Source organism: Xenopus laevis, chromosome 1S, assembly GCF_017654675.1.
Source record: "Xenopus laevis strain J_2021 chromosome 1S, Xenopus_laevis_v10.1, whole genome shotgun sequence".
Lineage (NCBI taxonomy): Eukaryota > Metazoa > Chordata > Amphibia > Anura > Pipidae > Xenopus > Xenopus laevis.
In genome coordinates, this window is record NC_054372.1 from 34,787,339 (window position 1) to 34,807,075 (window position 19,737).

The 19,737-nt window shown below is 40.5% G+C and overlaps 1 protein-coding gene across 9 annotated transcripts in view; it reads right to left on the reverse strand.

The window, feature by feature from the left end:
• LOC108706622 (teneurin-3) overlaps window positions 1–19,737 on the reverse strand; it is a 507,440-nt gene that overhangs the window by 240,679 nt on the left and 247,024 nt on the right. The window contains exon 1 of one of the 9 annotated variants that reach the window (XM_041579518.1): window positions 10,824–11,228. The exons of the other annotated variants lie outside the window; for them this stretch is intronic. Coding sequence (XP_041435452.1) covers window positions 10,824–10,866 — 43 coding nt within the window. The 5' untranslated portion in view covers window positions 10,867–11,228. Of the gene's footprint in view, window positions 1–10,823; window positions 11,229–19,737 lie in introns of those variants that run through there. 9 annotated transcript variants of the gene reach the window in all.

Sequence of the window (19,737 nt, forward strand, 5' to 3'; positions counted from 1 at the left end):
GCTCGGCTCGCTAACAGTCGGCAGCCAAAGAGGCCTCCTTATTTGTGCCACGTATACAAACACTGATAAACAGCATGTAAATATTTATAAATAAGGAAACGACCCCATGAGAAGAATAATGTTGCCTATAATAACAAGGTTTTCTTTGCTAAAGCGTTAATGCATCCAGCTATTATTATGATTTTTGTTTTACTCGAAGGCTTTTGATTGAAAGGTCGGCGTGCGCTTTTATCAACAAACTGACACTCCCAACTGTTTGGGGGCATTCAGCATATTATGGATGTGTATGAATAAGCTCAGCAATTAAATGTTGCTTGGGGACGAGAAAATCATTTTAAAAATATTTCATTATCTTGGCATGAAATCAGTGTAAGAGAGTATTTTTCAGCAAGCCATAAATGTCACAGTATATAGGTCTGTACTAATATATGAAGGAAACCAAGATAAGGTACAGGTATGCGACATGTTACCCAGAATGCTAGGGACCTTGGGATTTCTGTTTAAGGAATGTCACCTTCATTTGAATCTTCAGACTTTAAGGGGCAAATTCACTAAGCCGCGAAGCGCCGAACGCTAGCGTTAATTCGCTAGCGTTTGGCATTTTCGCTACTGTGCAAATTCACTAACGAACGCTGGCGTAGTTTCGCTAGTGTTACTTCGCAACCTTACGCCAGGCGAATTTTCGCTAGCGACGAAACTACGCAAATTCACTAACTTGCCCAGTGTACTGAACGCTACCTTTTACGCTAGACTTCCTTCGCCACCTCAGACCTGGCGAAGCGCAATAGAGTAGATAGGGATTGTTTAAAAAAAAGTCAATTTTTTTTCTAAGTCCCAAAAAACGCTGGCGTGTTTTCTACATGATGGGTGATAGGCTGAAAAAGATCGAAAATTTTTTGGGGCTCCCCTTCCTCCCCCCTACATTTCCTGACTCATGGCAACTTACCTAGACAGTGGGCACATGTGTAGGTCAAAATAAAATTTTTATTTGCTGATTTGAAGGTTTTCTAGGCATTTGTAGTGCAGATACGTGTTCCTCCATTGAAATTTGAATTTCGCGCCGTATGCAAATTAGCCTTCGCTAGCGTAACTTCGCTTTATATAGCGAATCAACGCTAGCGCAACTTCGCAACCTTACGCTACCCCTGTGCGCAACTTCGGATTTTAGTGAATTTGCGGAGCCCTGGCGAAACTACGCCTGGTGAAGTGCGGCGAAGTGCGGCGAAGTTGCGCCTGGTGCAACTTCGCATCTTAGTGAATTTGCCCCTAAGTCTACTAATAAATAGGGATGCACCGAATACACTATTTTGGATTCAGCCGAACCCTCAAATCCTTTGCGAAAGATTCGGCCGAATACCGAACCAAGTCCTAATTTGCATATACTTCCTTATTTTGTGACAAAACGACAAACAATTTCCCTCACATTCCCTAATTTGCATATGCATATTAGGATTCGGTTGGGACTGGCAGAAGGATTCGGGTGAATCAGAATCCTGCTGAAAAAGCCCGAATCCCGAACCGAATCCTGGATTCGGTGCATCCCTATAAAAAATTATAGGGTGATGGCCCACGTATCGTTCCGGGGAGATTAGTCGCCAAGTGACAAATCTCCTCTTTTTCAGTGACTTATCTCCCCGAAATGCTACAATGTGCATTGCCAGCAGGATAGCACTTGGATTGATTTGTTTTCCGAAGTCGCCCGAATTTGCCTCACAAGGAAACTTCGGGCGACTTCGGAAAACGGAAGCAATCCAAGTGCTATCCTGCCGATGATTCACATTCTAGCCAGCGGGAAGGCATTTCGGGGAGATTAGTTGCCTGAAGAATAGGAGATTTGTCGCTGAGCGACAAACATTACGTGTGCCACTACCCTTAAACATAAGATAAACCCAACAGGATTATTTTGCCTCCAATGAGTATTAATGATACTTAGTCGTGATCAAGTACAAGGTACTGTTTATTATTACAGAAAACAAAGAAATAATTTTTAAAAATGTGAATTATCTGAATAAAATTTAGTCTATGAGAGATGGCCTTTCCAGAATTCAAGGCTTTCTGGATAAAAGGTTTCCCGGATAACCGGTCCGGATACATAACTGCATTAGGCTTTAAAGGATTTCAAGATGGGTGACCCACAAAAGGCAGACAGCAATATAGGCACAGGGAGGGATGCATCAATATGACCAATATATGATCATGATCATAGAATAATCAGAATATAATTTCACTCCCAGTCAAAACTGCCCAAGCATACAGGGCCAAAGTACCCCAAATCACCCTCTATTTCCCTGAATGTCATTCACTCACAGGTTCTCATTCAACGGTTGAACTTTCTGGTGAGGAATGTTTATCACTGAATGTCACTCTTTATAATCATCTAACACAGTGGCAGCTTGCCTTTGCAGATTTTCTTAATTATCATTGTAATTATTTTAGAGGCACATATGGGAGTTAAAAAGAGTTGTAAAACCAAATTCACATTTTTTTTTTTTGCATAAAAAAGCTAATTCAGCATGTTGTTGGAGGACACTTAGGGGCACATTTACTAAGGGTCGAATATCGAGGGTTAATTAACCCTCGCTATTCGACCCTCGAAGTAAAATCCTTCGACTTCGAATATCGAACGATCTTACTGACAAACCGCAAATACTTCAATCCAACGATCGAAGGAAAAATCGTTCATCGATCGAAGGATTTTCCTTCGATCAAAAAAAGCTTAGAAACCTTATGGGGAAGGTCCCCATAGGCTAACATTGAAGCTCGGTAGGTTTAAAGTGGCGAAGTAGGTAGTCGAAGCTTTTTATAAAGAGACAGTACTTCGACTATCGAATGGTCGAATAGTCGAACAATTTTAATTTCGAATCGAAGTCGAAGGTCGCCTATTTGATGGTTGAAGTACCCAAAAAAAACGTCGAAAATCAAAGTTTTTTTACTTCGAATCCTTCACTAGAGCTTATTAAATGAGTTGTAGTTGAACCAGCCAGAGACTTGGTACTTATAGTTAAGGAGTCTGCACAGAACACACCAAGGCCATAATAAACAATCTTTGCCTAAACACAGCCTTGCAACCAGAGTAATGATAAAGGAACAGAAGTAAGTAAGAGGGCGGATTTTTAAGAGACATATTTGAGCAAGGCTATATTAGTGATCTTTAAGGCAAAGCTAAGTAGATAAATATGTGGTCATTAAACAAGTCTTAAAATCCTAACCTGTTGGCTGCACTCTGAGACTGATATTGAACACCAGCAGGCAAAATCAAATTCTCCGCAGGAAAGCTCAGTAAAGACTCTCCCTGCCTCATTCACACAGGTCACTCATGTGATCTTTCCAGGCTGCATTCTCCTGGCTATATGTCAGAATGGAAGCAGGGGTCTGGCTAATGCCACTTTATTATTTGCCTTTGCAGTTCAACATTTAATTTTAAAACCAAAATTACAAGGCTAGCTCTCCCTTTAATGGGATATTATATCAGCTATAAAACGTAATAGCAATAATGTGAAAACAAAAAGACCACAGCTTTTAGAAAAACCGAGATGTTTATATGTAAGCACTTACTTACCCTTATAATCATTGTTTTTAACAAACAGGCCACTAGAGGCCACTGTTTCGAATGGAGTTTATAGAGAAGGTTTCTCTGGCTGTTGCCATGACAATCAGTAGGACAGCTCAGGCTTTTACAAATTCTACAACGCAGGATTCAGTTCATGATTAGGACAAATCCCTGTACTTCTAGCGTATAGATAAATAAAAGAAATCCTTATATTTCTAAGCATCATAGATGACGGGATTATTTAGTTTTTATGGTTTGGCAAGGAAGTGGGGGGCAACACAAATGTCTTGCACAAAGGATCCCCAAGACCTTATTCCGCCACTGATTACAGTATTTGTGTTTTAGCCTGACCTTTAATTTGAATCTTCCCAGACATCTGGTATAATGCCAATGGATAGAGGAAAACAGATGACTATTATGAACACGGTCAATGCATTAAAAGAAAGTAGTCCCGGCTGGGCTGCAGTAGGTCTGTCACTGTCATTGTGCAGATATCTCATTATTTATTTATATAGTGCCGACAAGATACGCAGTGCTTTACCTTAGTTATAACAAACAGGGAATAAATGGTAAATAATAAAAAAGGGTTACAGAGTACAATAGGATTAGAGGGCCCTACAAATTAGAGTTTACAAACTAAAGGTTAGGGTACAATTGAGATATTAGGATTTTAGAAACAATTTTGTGATTTTTGATACAGCAATGATTGATTAATTAAGGTACATTGAATAAGCTTCTTTAAACAGGTGGGTCTTTAAGGAGCGCTTGAAAGTTTGGAAAGAAGGAGAATATATATATATAGCTTTATTAATGGGGATGCACCCAATCCAGGATTCGGTTCGGGATTCGGCCAAGATTCGGCCTTTTTGAGCAGGATTCGGATGAATCCTTGTGCCTGGCCGAACGGAATCCGAATCCTAATTTGCATATGTAAATTGTGGGGAGGACGGGATTTCACATGGCTTTTTGTTACAAAACAAGGAAGCAAACCATTTTAGAATATGAAAAAATGCCAGCGTTTTGTCTTTTTTTATGACTTTTCGGCATACAGGATATAATTTCACTGACATAAGATTGAGGAGGATGTAGCGTCATCTTATCAGTTTGCCAGGTGAAACAAACCCTGGCGAAAAGGGTAACGTATTGAAAAGTTTGCACTTTGATGAATTTGCAGAGTAACAATCGTTTGTCTGAAAGCGAAAATTCACCTGACGAAAGGTCGCGAAACGTTATTATCGCTGAGCTCTTTCACTAGTGAATTGTCCTCTACGCCTTTTAGTAAAATGGCGATGTCCTTGCGAATTGTCATTTTGCCGAATTTTCAATAGCGACGGCCACTTCGCCCTTTAGTAAATCTGCCCCGTGTTCTCCTTAAAAATGTAACCCCCTTTTTAAATGGTGAAAGGGAGACTAATGAAAGTTGTGGAGGATGAGTTGTACTGTGGCGGCAGTTAAAGTGCCACTAGGGAGTCACCGCTACTTTGGGATAACAAGACTTGGCAGAGCCTAGAACAGATTATATCAATGTTGATAGGTATCTATTCATTGTAACATTTGCATATATTAATAGTGAGGAGACGAGTAACAGAATATTACCAGCCTGGAGTGTAATAGTATCTGTGCACTGCAACAATATTCTCATTATCCCAGGGAGAATGTGTTATTCCAGAGTAGGATTTATAACATTACAATGGAGGACTAATGTGTAACTAGATCATTGCGGTGCTCACATGCATGTGTTGGGGACAACAGGCTTCTTCTCATTCCAGAAAATAAAGCTTTGTAATAATAGAAGTATTGAGTTTCCCAGATATTTCTCTTCACAAGTATTCACTCAGTACGGGGAAAGGGGACAAGACTGGTAACTTGCAATAAAGGGAATGTGTTAATCTTACAGCTTTTTGCTTTTACAACTGTTGAATTATCAGGTTATTTTAACAGTTTCTGAATGATCAGTGTGTTACATCCCCACTTCAGTCAGGCATTGTTAAGGTTAACTAAACCCAAGGGTCACGATTTGCGTTTGTACTTTCAAAGATGTTTGCTTATTTTATGAATCAAAGTCATTATATAGGATTAGGAATGTCCAGACTGGCTATAGCATGGGCTTAGATCATTTAAAAAAAAAAAAAATGATTACCCAGCATACTTTGCTTTTAGGCTTTTAAATACAAAAAAGGACTCCTTGACTAAATGTTTTTGGTTTTTTTATTTGGTGCACTGTTATGTGTTGCAGACAATCAGTAATCCTAATGCTACCAAAAAGGTTTTAAAGATTTATATTTTTATGGTTTTCTAGCACCCCATCCCCAGGTGACCAGTTCTATATCTACAGTGCACGAGGATGCAAAATAGGTCGTGCAGCACCTAAGGGGGCTGGTTACTGGCACAGAATGTAAACACTTCGAGGGGGAACATTCAGTTCATTGGTAAATCAGACCATATAAGTACATCTCTCTGCAGCTCTTCCAGACACAGCCGTCTAGATTCCCTGAATCAGGCCTCAGTGGCGGAATTAGCGGGGGAGCAGGGTGTGCGAGCGGGCCAGGGCCCACACCCCCTCAGAGCCCCCGTTAGCTCACGCGCCACTGACAAATGCGGCGAAATGCGGCCGTATTGAGGGGGTGGGGCCCGGCTGTGTGCACGCACCAGGGCCCGCCCCCCTCTAGTGACGCTACTATCAGGCCTAATATTCTAATATTCAGAACTCCATGTTATCAGTAATAACTGGGACAGTCCTGATTTTGACAGCTGAACCCGCAGTCCCAGATTATTCCTCAGAAAAAGATACAAAGTTTCTAAAACAGAGGCTTTTGCCAGAGAGCCCAGAATAGCAGGGTGCACTGAGATACATTTGTAACAATTTAAGATAAGCAAAGAAACAATTATAACTATTTAAGATAAGCAGGTCTTAAATAAACTGTAACTTGCAGCTTAAAGGGCAATTCAACTTCATTAGCAAAACTGTAATAATACATAAAATCCCCATTGATGTGTTCAAACTTTCCATAACCTACCAAATTTTGTAAAAAGCATGTGATATTTAGGGGGTGTGGCCATAAAATGGGCATGGTCCAAAGTTTTGCTATGAGCTGCGAATGTTTTTGTCCCTCTTTCTATCTTACAAATGTTGGGAGGTATGTAATAACCCCAAATTAGACCATGATTAAGTCCTCCAGCTTGAGTAAGTAGAACTGTAACATGACAGAGAAATGGATCTTTCTTTTATGAATAAAGCATTACCATTAGGGCAGGGGCACATGGGCAGATTCGGGGAGATTTAGTCGCCTGGTGACTAATCAATTAACCAATCACCCCAAACTGCCTTCCGCCTGCTAAAATGAAAAATCGCCTGCGGCAATATACTTGTGGCGATTCAATTTCCGAAGTCGCCCGGAGTTTCCTCGTGAGGGGCTAGAAAAAATACCAATTAATGAGACTTGGAGCCCATGTGATGAATCCCAGGCACTGTTGCCATTGGTGGAGACGTGAGTCCGTTCTATAAATAAGAGATGTAATGAGATGCAGAAATATAAAGAGGTGCACCCTAATATGAAGATAAATCCAGAGGCTGGATACAGACAGGCAAATCAGTGTTTATTTAGGACCTGCAACCTTGTATAACATTTGGGATTTTGTTCTTGTACCTCTGACTTCTTCCCTTTCACTTTGTAATTGGAAACCAACCTGTCAGTGTGATTCAATTTCCCATACAGGGCACACAGGCACATACACCCATGAAATTATTTCCTTGTATTGTGATCACTAGTTTGTGTGTTTAATAACTTTAATAAGAATGTCCAACCTGCCGCTTTCCTGCTGGTAACTACAATTACGGCGTCCCACAGTGAGACAGCCACCGGAGCAAATCCTGCTTTTATAATAAAGGCAAAGTGCCGGGGACATAAAACTGTAATTGAAAAGACAAAGTGTTAGGGAATGTTCACACCCAACCAGCAACTACTATGCAGTGTGTTCCAATAGTGCTCACTGGCTGTCTACTGCTCCATTATTGCTGCTCCCTGCATTCTTCTTTTTTTTGTTTGTTCTCTGTCCCCCTGCAGAAGCAGCTTTAATCCACCCTTCCCACCTCTCACCAATTTGTCCTGTCTAGGCAGGTTTTTATTAGGGGCCATAAAGGGAGACTGCAGGGGGTGCCCTGGGAAAATAAATCGTTACTGCTAGAAAAAGAAAACTAAAGCTGTGAGCAGGTTTGGGAATTTATAACAAAGCCACAGTAAAAGCAGACAAAAAAAACCAAAAAAAACCACAACAACACAAAAATAAATCTGTACCTTGATTAAATGTGCGGTGACAATAACAGGCAAAAATCAATGAAATCTATCTCTGGAACAATCCCTGTTTTCTTACAATAATTTACAGACCCGTTAGAGCTGAACAGACATCAAACACTGAAAGAAGAGAGCGTAGGTAACTAATTAAATACTGTTTTTTCCACTACATGAACAAATCATTCATTTACTTAAAGAGATACTCTTTTCTAATGCTGTTATAATGTAGTTACAATTTGCCTTACATTAATAATTAACTAAGCAACTCCTTTGAAATTGCATTGAGCGGCCCAATTGTGGCCTTTGTGTTAGGATTGTTCAGTCACATGACAAAGCAAAAGAAAGACATGAATGGGTAGAAAGGGTCGTTGGAGCAAAAAAACACATAAGCTCTTCTAGTGAGTTCTAGCACTATGACAAGACAGAGAGTCAGGAAGCACAGCTGCTGGAGTCATTTAGCCCCCCAAACAGCTGCAAAATTAAAGGCGATTCTACTATTAAAGCCAAAATTTTGTGTGGAGAGACAGGGGATAATGTCCACAAGCATTTTACAAAAATAATGGCACAACAAAATATAATAATAATAATAATGAAGGAACCCTTGCCATGCGTCCAGTGATACATCCAGTATTAGCCCTTATACAGTACAAGTTGGAGCACCACTTCTGACATCTATTATTATTATTATTATTATTATTATTATTAACATGTATTTATAGAGCGCCAACATATTACGCATTGCTGTAAAGTAAATGTGTTTATACAACTAAATGAATTATATACGTAGAACATATGGAGTTACATACAATACAGGTACAAAAGGTGAAGAAGGCCCTGTGCAAAAGAGCTTACAATCTAAAGGGAAGGGAATAAAACACAATGTATGGGAGTGGGCAGGATCAGAATTAAGTGGGTGATAGATGTGGCACTGTATGCGGGATTGCATTTGGTAGTTAAGCAGAATGAGGGTAGGCTTTTCTAAATAAGTGCGTGTTATGAAATAATCTAATAAAATGCAATAGCGGATGTTGTTGCTACATTTATCATACTATTTAAAACCAGTAATAGCAGTACCAACTCAAACTCCAAACAAAAACCTTAAAAGAATGTCACGTATTACTCATACATTCATGCTTATAGACTCAAGCCTATGACTAAGTGTCACTTGTATTACACACAAAACAACTATTTGTTGTTTTTAGTTATTCGTCTGAAAAAAACTATTTTTAAATTCACCCATCTCCAGCAAGGTCTAAAGCTGGCCATAGACGCAAAGATGCGATTGTTTGAATTCTGGAACGATCGGACTTCCCCATCTCCAGACCTGCCACTAACCTTCAGTTTAAAGGGATCCAGGGTCGGACTGGCCCGGCGGGAAACCGGGAAAAAACCCGGTGGGCCCCGACCCGTCATGGGCCCCCGCCGGGCCAGACCCCAATCGTGTTATGTAAAATAAATAAAAAAACCGGAGCGCCGCGCCGTCTGCGCATGCGCGCCAGCACCGCACCGTCTGCGCATGCGCGCCAGCATCGCACCGTCTGCGCATGCGCACTGCACAGAAGGAAGGGAGCGCACTGCAGGGTAAGGTGCGGCGCAGCAAGGGGGGCCCTGGACAGAAGTCCCGGTGGGCCCCGGGCCCCCCAGTCCGACACTGAAGGGATCCTGTCATCGGAAAACATGTTTTTTTTCAAAACGCATCAGTTAATGGTGCTACTCCAGCAGAATTCTGCACTGAAATCCATTTCTCAAAAGAGCAAACAGATTTTTTTTATATATTCAATTTTGAAATCTGACACGGGGCTAGACATTTTGTCAATTTCCCAGCTGTCCCTGGTCATGTAGTAAAAGAACAGATCAGCCGATCTTCTGCCTCTGACAGCAATCGTACGAAAGTTATGTCCGACAAAGCTGGTTACAGTCTCCCACTGAAAATCGTCAGATCGGTAATGCATGCAGAGATATTATCGGCAGCCGATAGAAATCTTTTAACCTGGTCCAAACGACCGATCGCCATGGGACGAAAAATGTCGGGACTCTCCACACACGGTCCGAAAATCGTACAAATACTCGATCTTTGTGTCTATGGCCAGTTTAGGAGAGTTCCTGCCTGTTCAGCAAACACTGAATCACCTCCATCTCCTATGTACTAATGCAAATATACAAAGAACGAACCATTATGCTTCATACATTACTGTCCATAAAGTGTATGTTTATATGTTCATTTATAAGTAAAGAAAGCAGCACAGATACAGTATAGTGGCTTATCGGGTTATTAAAGCACAGCCAATCTTTAATCTATAAACGAGAGCACTGCACAACCAACAAAACATTTTAGAAATACCAAGTCCTTGAAAATATGATCTAAAACATAAAAACGCGTTAGGTTCCCTTTAACCCTTTATAACAAGGAAGGCCTTAAGTGTCGGTATCGCAGAGCAGTCAACTGGTTCCTATCTAAGAAAAATCCAATTTAACTTCAATATAATACCTTCCACCCGCCCGTCTATTATGCTAAGGCTTCTCATTAAACAGCTAATTACCATGTATCCTTCTCAGCTTGTACCTGACGATTAAATGCAATAAAGCACAGCTTTCAGATCAAATACGGGAACAACTCTCTTCTTGACAGTAAAACGTGAACTTTTGGTATTTGGAAATCCAAGCAGATGCAACCCTCGAGTTTAATGTAATTAGAAGGGAGATATTCAATTTACAGTATCCACAAGTAATGATGATTAAATTGTTCCAAAAAAGCAATCGGTAAGCAGAAGATAGCACTGTTGTAATTACATCCCGTCTTCAAGATGAGCCTAGCGATGTGAACTGCTAGAGTTTTAAGTAAATGAAGGCCAAACCATAAAACACAAAGTACTGTGTTACAAAATGCTACGCTCTTAAACGTAATGAAGAAACAGACAACTAAGACAGCGGAGGCGGAATTAAAAAAGAAAAAAAAACAAGGGGGTTATTTGATTACTTACCACAATTATCAGTACTGTATCCGTTTTGCTCTAATAAATCCATTAAACATTAGGATGGTGCTTTGGTTGCCTCACTCGTATCCAAAACCCCACTACTTACATCATATACATTCCAATCTCTGTGCCAGACAGGGAGAAGGGGATAAAGGCATGAATCGTTCCTTCTGCTACAAAGTAACCTTAAGCTGTTGGCCGCTATGAATTTTAAATCATTTTTGTGCAGCAGATTAGCCGGGTCAGCACCGGCACAGAACCAGGATGAAAAATAAACAAATAACCATGATCCTAGCAGTGCACTGATCAGTGTCCACAAAATGTATTCAAGCGTTGAAAGAGAGACAATATTTAACTCTGCCACTTGAAGCTCTCTGTATCACTGAAGCAGACTGGATAGGAGGGGCACCTCGAGAGTAGATGCACAACGCTTGCCTGCACTGCATTCTTCCATTATCTTTTTTATAAGCTGGAAAAGGATAGCTAGAACCTCTCTGTCCTGAAAGTCAAAAGCCTTGTCATAATACATTAATAACACGTCTGTGCTCAGGTTTCGTTGAACAAAATCCAGGTCTGTATTGTTGCCAGCAAATAGCAAGATGGGGCCTTTCCAACAGGTCTCACTGTCCTGTAGACCTTTAGCCACTTATAGGGAGATGCTGGGAGTTATAGATTTCAACAAAAGCTTTAGGTTTTTGTTTTCAGATCTGTAATATTTACTCCAATAAATACATTCTCGGGACCTGAGGCCTTTTCAGATAAGGGATCTTTCTGTAATCTGGATCTCTGTACCTTTAGGGTCAGGACAGACAGGGAGTTTTGGGGAGATTTGGTCGCCTGGCGACTAATCGCCTCGTCTTTGTGGTGACCCCAAACGCCTTCCCTGAATATGCGCCGGCTAAAATGAAAAAATTTGTTTTCCAAAGTTGTTTTCCGAAGTCGCCCGACGATTTGTTTTCCGAAGTCGCCCGAAGTTTCCTTGTGAGACAACTTCGGGCGACTTCGGAAAACGAACCGCCGCGTGTGATTAGCGCTAGCGGTTTTTAATTTTAGCCGGCACAGGAACAGGGAAGGCGTTTGAGGAGATTGGTCGCCGCAAAAACGAGGCGATTAGTCGCCAGGCGACCAAATCTCCCCAAAATGCCCTGTGTGGACTTACCCTTAGGGCTTTCGCATACGGCCAGATTCAGGGAGATTTTGTCGCCTGGGGACTAATTGCCTCTTCTGTGGCGCGACTATCTCCCGAATTGCCTTCCCCCTGCCTTCCGACTGCTATAATGATAAAACGCCAGCGCCAATGCACTCGCGGTGATTTGATTTTCTGAAGTCACTTGAAGTTTCCTTGTGAGGCAACTTCAGGTGACTTCAGAAATCGAAGTGCCGCGAGTGCATTGTCGCTGGCGTTTTCTCATTATAGCAGGCAGAAGGCAGTTCAGGGAGATTGTCGCCACGCAGAAGAGGCGATTAGTCTCCAGGCGACTAAATCTCCCCGAATCTGCCCGTGTGTTAGCTCCCTAAATCAGAAAACTGAAACTTTAATTAAACCCAATGAGCTCAACTCAATGATAATAATTATATCTTAGTTTGGATCAAGTACAGGGTACTGTTTTATTATTACAGAGAAAAGGAAATCATTAAAAAAAATGAAATGAATTGATTAAAATTGAGTCTATGGGAGATGGACTTCCTGTAATCTGGATATTTCTGGATAACGGGTTTCTGGATAATGGATCCCATAACTGTACATCTTTTATTATGAGTTATCATCCGAAATCACAGTGAGCCAAACATGGCTACTCCCAGCAGCACTCGCCACATAATCTGTTACAGAGGTTTCAGCAATGTATAATATGCCATCAGCTGCCTAAGCATGATGGGAAATGTAGTTAAAGAATAGTTGGAAGCTCACAGATTCTGCCTCCAGTGGAGTAGATCGACTTAAACAAAAGAAGAAAAATAAAAAGCCCTGCAAAATCAATTAATGGCAGTGACATTTTCAGTATTCTCCATACGAGTGACTGTGACCATTAAACAGAAGTGTAAGTCGTTAAAGATAAAGGTTTCCCGGGTAACTAAACGCATGGAAAAGTTGTTTAAATCTTTATTAAATCTCGCAGCCCATGAAGCTGTGAATCTTTGGGAGATATTTGTTAATTGTGTGCGATGGTGCTGATTGAAATCTCTCCCTGCCATTGTACAAGAACAAAAATATACCTGCATTGTGAAATTAAACTAATACAGAGTCTCAATACCGCTAAAGGGCCCCACGTCACATTCCCATTCAGATATATTTCCAAATCACCGGCATGTTGGAGAGATGCTATTTCCCAGCCATTTGGTGGAAATCATTTTATCTCCCCTAATTATTCCTTTTTTAATCTAGACGTTAGCCTTAAAGGCCAATCGGTTGCAATATGTTGCATTTTTGGTCACTATTCCAAGTCCACATGCTGTATGAATTCATCTAGATTTATTTTTTGAAACAAAATAGGCAGAAATGTTGCAATATAAACAATATTAAGTAATGGGCAAATAAAAATGAATCTTCATCTCACAATTTAAGTTCATGTAAAATGATCTAAGAATGAATACGGAAACTTTTATTTGTACAGTACTACAGTAGCTATGCCATAACTCTGCTATAAGCCCTGTGGATAGGGTTGCCACCCAGCCGGAAGGTGACATGGAAGGTGCGATTCTGGACTGCGGGCTGTGTTTAGGGTTGTCACTGCCGGCTCCGCCCCTTTTTGCATCACGGTCTGCGTCTTTAGTACCCGCCCCCACCACTGGCCGGTAATTTTATTTTAAAAAGGTGGCAACCCTACCTGTGGATCATGCCCAGTTCCCATACCTCAGGAGTGCCCATGCTCCCCACTGAGGGATACAGTTCTTGGTATCTACCAATGATAAGCAGAATGGGGCGCACAACAAAAACAAGCAAAAATATACAAGATGGCAATCATGGTTGTAGACTGTGTAAACAAGCTACTCTTAAGTGCAGAGACAAACACTCAGATTCGAGGTGATTAGTCGCCCAGCAACAAGTCTCCTCTGAAGTCGCCCGAATTTGCCTCACAAGAAAACGAAGAGCTCAGAGTGGCAGTTCAGGGAGATAAGTCGCCCCGAAGAAGAGGCGATTTATTGCCGGCAACTAAATCGCCTTGAATCTGAGCGTGTGTCTCTACCCTTAGTGCAGACACTTTCAAACAACTTGATTTCAAGTTAGAAAGCAATTGATAACGTTATTATTTGCTAGGAATACTTTTGTTAAAAAAAGCATTACCCCTTTAATCATGTCCCCTTTAGCTTATAAAACATTCACAGGTGTATATATATTAAGGTTGCACCAAATCCAGGATTCAGTTTGGGATTCTGCCTTTTTCAGCAAGATTCGGATTCGTCCGAATCCTTGTGTCTGGTTGAACCGAAACCGAATCCTAATTTGCATATGCAAATTTGGGGCAGGGAGGAAAATCACTTGACTTTTCGTCAATTTGCTTATGCGAATTAGGATTCGGTTCGGTATTCGGCCAAATCTTTCACTAAGGATTCAGGGATTCGGACAAATCCCAAATAGTGGATTCGGTGCATCCCTAATATATATACTGTATATATATATATATATATATATATATATATATATATATATATATATATATATATATATATATATATATATATATATAGCTGTATTAGTCAGGCTGTTCTAGCTTTGTAAGTATCCTTATCAGTCAAATGAATTCACCCTAAAATCCCCCTAATTATGACCAGGGTCTGACTGGACCATTGGATGCCCCGCGGTGGCCTGCAATTTTGTTTTTTTATGGGCCCAGCCAAACGGGAAGAGTGCCTGGGCCGGCGGGGCCCATGAGGGCCTGGGCCCACCTATTTTTTTTTCTGGTGTCCCGTTGGCCCAGTCTGACTCTGATTATGACCCAACACCATTGTCTGGGGGTGTTCCATTTGGAAACCTTTGCTTCAAAGAAACCTGCAACTTCACTGTCAACCCTAGAATTTAGAATTTCCAAGGAATTATCAAAACACACATAAAGCATACTTTCATCAGTGTTGGGGGTGGTCATGCAGATATCACATATAGCAAATTGCAGTATATAATAGTTAGTCATTCATCTGATTGGCCCTTTTGCTTGTGAATGTGTCCAAACAAGCATCATTGATCCATCCTTGTGATTAGCTGGCAGGCCTGAGCCTGGGGCAAGGCAGAGGAGATAGTAAACAGAAGGTTAAACTCTCTGTTGTCTAACGATTGCTTACAAAGTTCTCTGTAATAGGTAACAGATGACAATGTGTCCTTCTAAATGTTTTGTTTGCCTAGATATCCTGGGGAAATACGATTAGCAAACACAAGTGGTATTAATGACAAGAACGCTGCTTTCCTCCTATGACTCATTTTCTCTGACATTACTAATAAAAACTAGGATATCTGCAAGAAAATATAATATAGTGTCCTTTGAGAGGCAGCCTTTATTACATTTTACTATGCCCCCGAGGCATTTGTATACATACATCTTCCCTTTAAGGATAGTGTGTCATCTAAGGGCCTTCTTTGTAACTTTCTATTAATAAGAAGATATTCCTTAAGGAGTGGTGGAGGGAATACAGTGGATTATAGACACACTGTGCTATCTTTATTGGAAAACCACAATTTATTACTTTGTACCATAGTTGCAAAGACTGGATTTCAGCTTCATTATTTTCTGTACATCTGGGGGTTTATTTACTAAACTCCGAATGCAAAAATTCCGAAAAATGAATGATTTCTTTTATATAAAATCAGACTTTTAAAAAAATCACAAATTTTTTGGAATTTATTAAACCCCGAGGATGTCTTTATCTGAAAATCCAGCATCTCAGACCTGCATATAAGTCAATGGGAGAAGTCCCAATGATTTTTTGGTGTGCGCTGGTTTTCGGACAATACCCCAAAGTTTTCGGATGAAAATTACGAAAAAATCGTATGATAAAGTCTGAAAAATTCGTGAAAATCTGATTTTTTTTTAACGCAAAGCAAATTTTCGGGAAAATGTAATAATAAATAAGCGTAGAAAAACCCGAGCGGATTTGATCGGAGTTGGTAGCACAAAATATTGAGATAAATTCGGACTTTGATAAATAACCCCCCTCGAATTGGCTAAATAATCATAACCGTTAGTTCTTGGGGGGGGGGGTGTTCTTTTATCTCTCCTTGTTCAAGAAGAAAAAATATAGAAAATTAAAAAAAGAAACTTTATTTTTTAAAGTTGCCTTTCTATATTACTCATAGTATAGTGAATTATGCAGATATTTGTGTGGGTGCATGTCTGATATGATACAATGTACACTGAACCTGCTCTATATGGGCATTGGGGAGGATTTGATTTCAGTCTGGAAGTGGTAGTCCATTTTCCAGCAATAATACATGAGCGCACATATGGGGCATATTTAGAAGGAGTGTACTAAAATGAATTTAAACATCTCCACTTTAATGAAACAGGACACCATTTAAAATCCCACACACAGTAATAAAGGGCAAGCAGACTGCGGGGACAATAAAATAAAAGACATATAAGCCAATGAACTATGATTTGACTGAATAATTAGCTAAATGTGGTTCTGCGGCTAGAAAACTATTACAGTATAAGAAGTGTCAATGTGTCAATCTCTGTACTTTGTAACATGCTGCTTTCTAATCAGGAGTCAATTCTTGTTAAATTAATACACACTATTATGCTAAAAGAAATGCATTTAATGTGAGGCTGTAACAACAGTAGGGCCTCCTGCTGCTCCTTAATAAGTCTAATCACTAAGAAGGTTTTATACATAAATAAGACTGGTTATCTCCTGTCAAAGTCGGTCTAGTATGATGGGAAGCAAGCAAATATTAATGAAAGGGTGGAAAGCCTATAATCACTATCTATGCTGGTGTCAGACTGGGACACCAGGGGCCCACCCAAAATCCTTAGACCAGGGGCCCACTCTCAGTACTATTATTCTCCCACTCCTCACTCAACCTCTATTCTCCTAGTCTCTTTTCTTTGCATACTATAATCTATTATTCCATCTATTTGGCCTTTTCTGTTCTCATAGAAGTAGGGAATGGCCATGAAATAGGCTAAATGTTTAGCAGTATGAGGGCCCAAAGACACCTAGGCCCACTGGGAGTTTTCCTGGTATTCAAGTGAGTCAGTCTGACACTGCTTTGCTGTATCATATTAGATAAGCAGAAGACATAGTGGCAAATTTACTGACCTGCGAAAATTTGCCAGCGCTGGCTTCGCGCACATTGCAACACTTCGCCAGGCGTAAATTCCCCTGGACAATGCTAAGAAGAAGTTGCGCACAGGGTAATGAATGCTTGCGAAGTTGCGCTAGCGAAAATACAATCTGCAGTTTGAAGCTAGTGTTCGCTAATATAACATAACATACAGCATGCAGTTAAAGTACAATGGCCGTATATGCTGCAGCAAATACATTACACTACACAAGGCTAGGGAACCTTAATAAAATTGTTATAATGCCCTACACATGTGCCCACAGTTGAGTTTAGGTGCCATATGTTATCAAATGTAGGGGGGAAGGAGCGTACCCCAAAAAAAATTTCGATCTTTTTCAGCCTATCAAAGGAAAAGACGCTAGGCGACCAAATCTCCGCAAAACGCCCAGTGTGGCCTTACCCTAAAAGCCAAGTCCCACTGAGACTGATTAAATTACATTGAGTAGGAGAAATAACAGTCTGCCAGAAAGTAGTTCCATCCTAAAAGCAGGCATAAGTCACGTGACTGGAGCAGCTGGGAAACTAACAATATGTCTAGCCCCATGTCAGATTTCAAAATGTAATATAAAAAAATCTGCTTGCTCTTTTGAGAATTGGATTTCAGTGCAGAATTCTGCTGGAGTAGCACTATTAACTGATGTGTTTTGAAAAAAACATGTTTTCCCATGACAGTGCCCCAGTCTAGGCCAGTTCAGAACGACATACACTGCGCCTATAGAAGTTGTTGTTTTTCTAAAGGGCAACGTTCTAAAAGGCAATAGAGAAACAACTTATTCAGTAAGTATTATTTTTCCAGTGAAGTTGCGTGTTATTGAGGAAGGCAATTTTAGAAGCAACTGATGCTTAAGACTCTTCTAAAGGCAAAAGGTGTTTTTTGAGAAACAAATTTTCTTGTGTTAACTGTTATTTAACGCTAAAAGAAAGTGTGTGCATTTTATCTGTATACAATTAGAGCATCCTTTTATTCATCCATTTCGTTACCTTGAAAGCTGCGATTGTGTTTTCTTTGTAAAAAAATGCTTTTAGGTTTGACATGTGAAAGCCTGGCATTCTTACATTCCTTAAAACATTACTCCTCACCCTAAAGCATCGTTTTATACAGGAACGAACAATGGCAAGATGAAACGCAGCACATGGGGCACATGGAGAAAGTGCAGAAATTCAACAAAAACAACAGATTGTGAAAAGCATTCACTATTTAAACAGACTTAACATTAAAAAAAAATCAAACATTCATATAGCTAGATAGCTCTTGTTAGTATGGAAGTCAAAAAAGAAATTCTATTACAAATTAAACCAACCAGGGCACTAGGGTCAGTGACCCCTGCAGTCGGTTTAATTACTAGGCTGCATACAGAGCACAAAAGCCAATCATTTAAATACATATTTATAATACATTATAATAACAACAAACTAGTATATATGCTTTGGTTACTATTGCATACAGCATACTATCACTTCTTTTAACTTACAAGGAGTAGAAAGTACCAGATTGTGTCTTCAATTAAAAGTATACTGCTAGGAATAATTGATTTTTGCTGGTGACCTTTAAACTTCAACCTCGGTGAAACAGCGAATCTCATTTTTCCGCGTCGGTGGGTAGCACGGAGTTGACTTCTAACATTCCCAAAAGTTTATAATTAAAAGATACTAATTAAAAAAAAAGATGGGAACATTCACCCCGGCACGAAAACAATGCAGTTTCTTTAGCACCACCATATTGGGTGATCTGCAGTATCAGCACACTAAGCAACAGACGGCTCTCTTAGTTCACCGGATTCGCACTGACATAAGTGGCGCATGGAACACAAAGCCGCTGGACAAGATGGAGTTCTACCCGAAACCTGCAAATTCAGCATGTCCATAAGAATTAGTTTGGGTGAAGCCACTGCCCCTTTGTAAAACATGACTACATTTATCCCAGTAATGCAGGGAAGTTAAAGGGGTATACAGAAAAGAAACCATACGCATTTCTTCTGCTGAGTAAAGCAAAGGTGTGCTTATTGCCTGTGAGAATATAGCTATGCCATGGTCAGGGGGGCTGTATCATTGAGTCTATAGCTATTACATTTGTTTATAACCTACATTTTTTAATTTTAATTTAGCATTTTATTGGCCCGTGTGGGGGGCCATCTGACGGGCTTCCCCGATCAATATCTGGCCAGATCTCGATCAGGCAGGTTAAAAAATCCCTAGCCGCATCTGTGCGATCCGACCACCCGTATTGGATGCATTATGATCCGATTGTTGGGCCTAAGGCCCACGATCGGATCAGCCCGATATCGCCCACCTCAATGTGGGTCGCCAAACAAGCGGATCGCTATGTCTATGGCCACCTTAGAAGCAATATACAGTATCAGATTGAGATGTCAGGGGCACACCAGAAAACCGTATACCATAGACCTACTCTCCAAAGTATTTTTCCTCTTCTCCCAACTCAAGCTCCAAATCTCCATAGACCTACCCTCCAAAGTATTTTTCCTCTTCTCCCAACTCAAGCTCCAATTCTCCAAGTCTTGTCTCTACATGCTATAACCTACTCTTCCATTTGTTTAGTCTCTTTGTACCCAAACAGAAATAGCGAAATAGGCCAAATGCTTAGAAGCACGAGGGCCTACTTACACCTGAGCCCACTGAGAGTTTTCC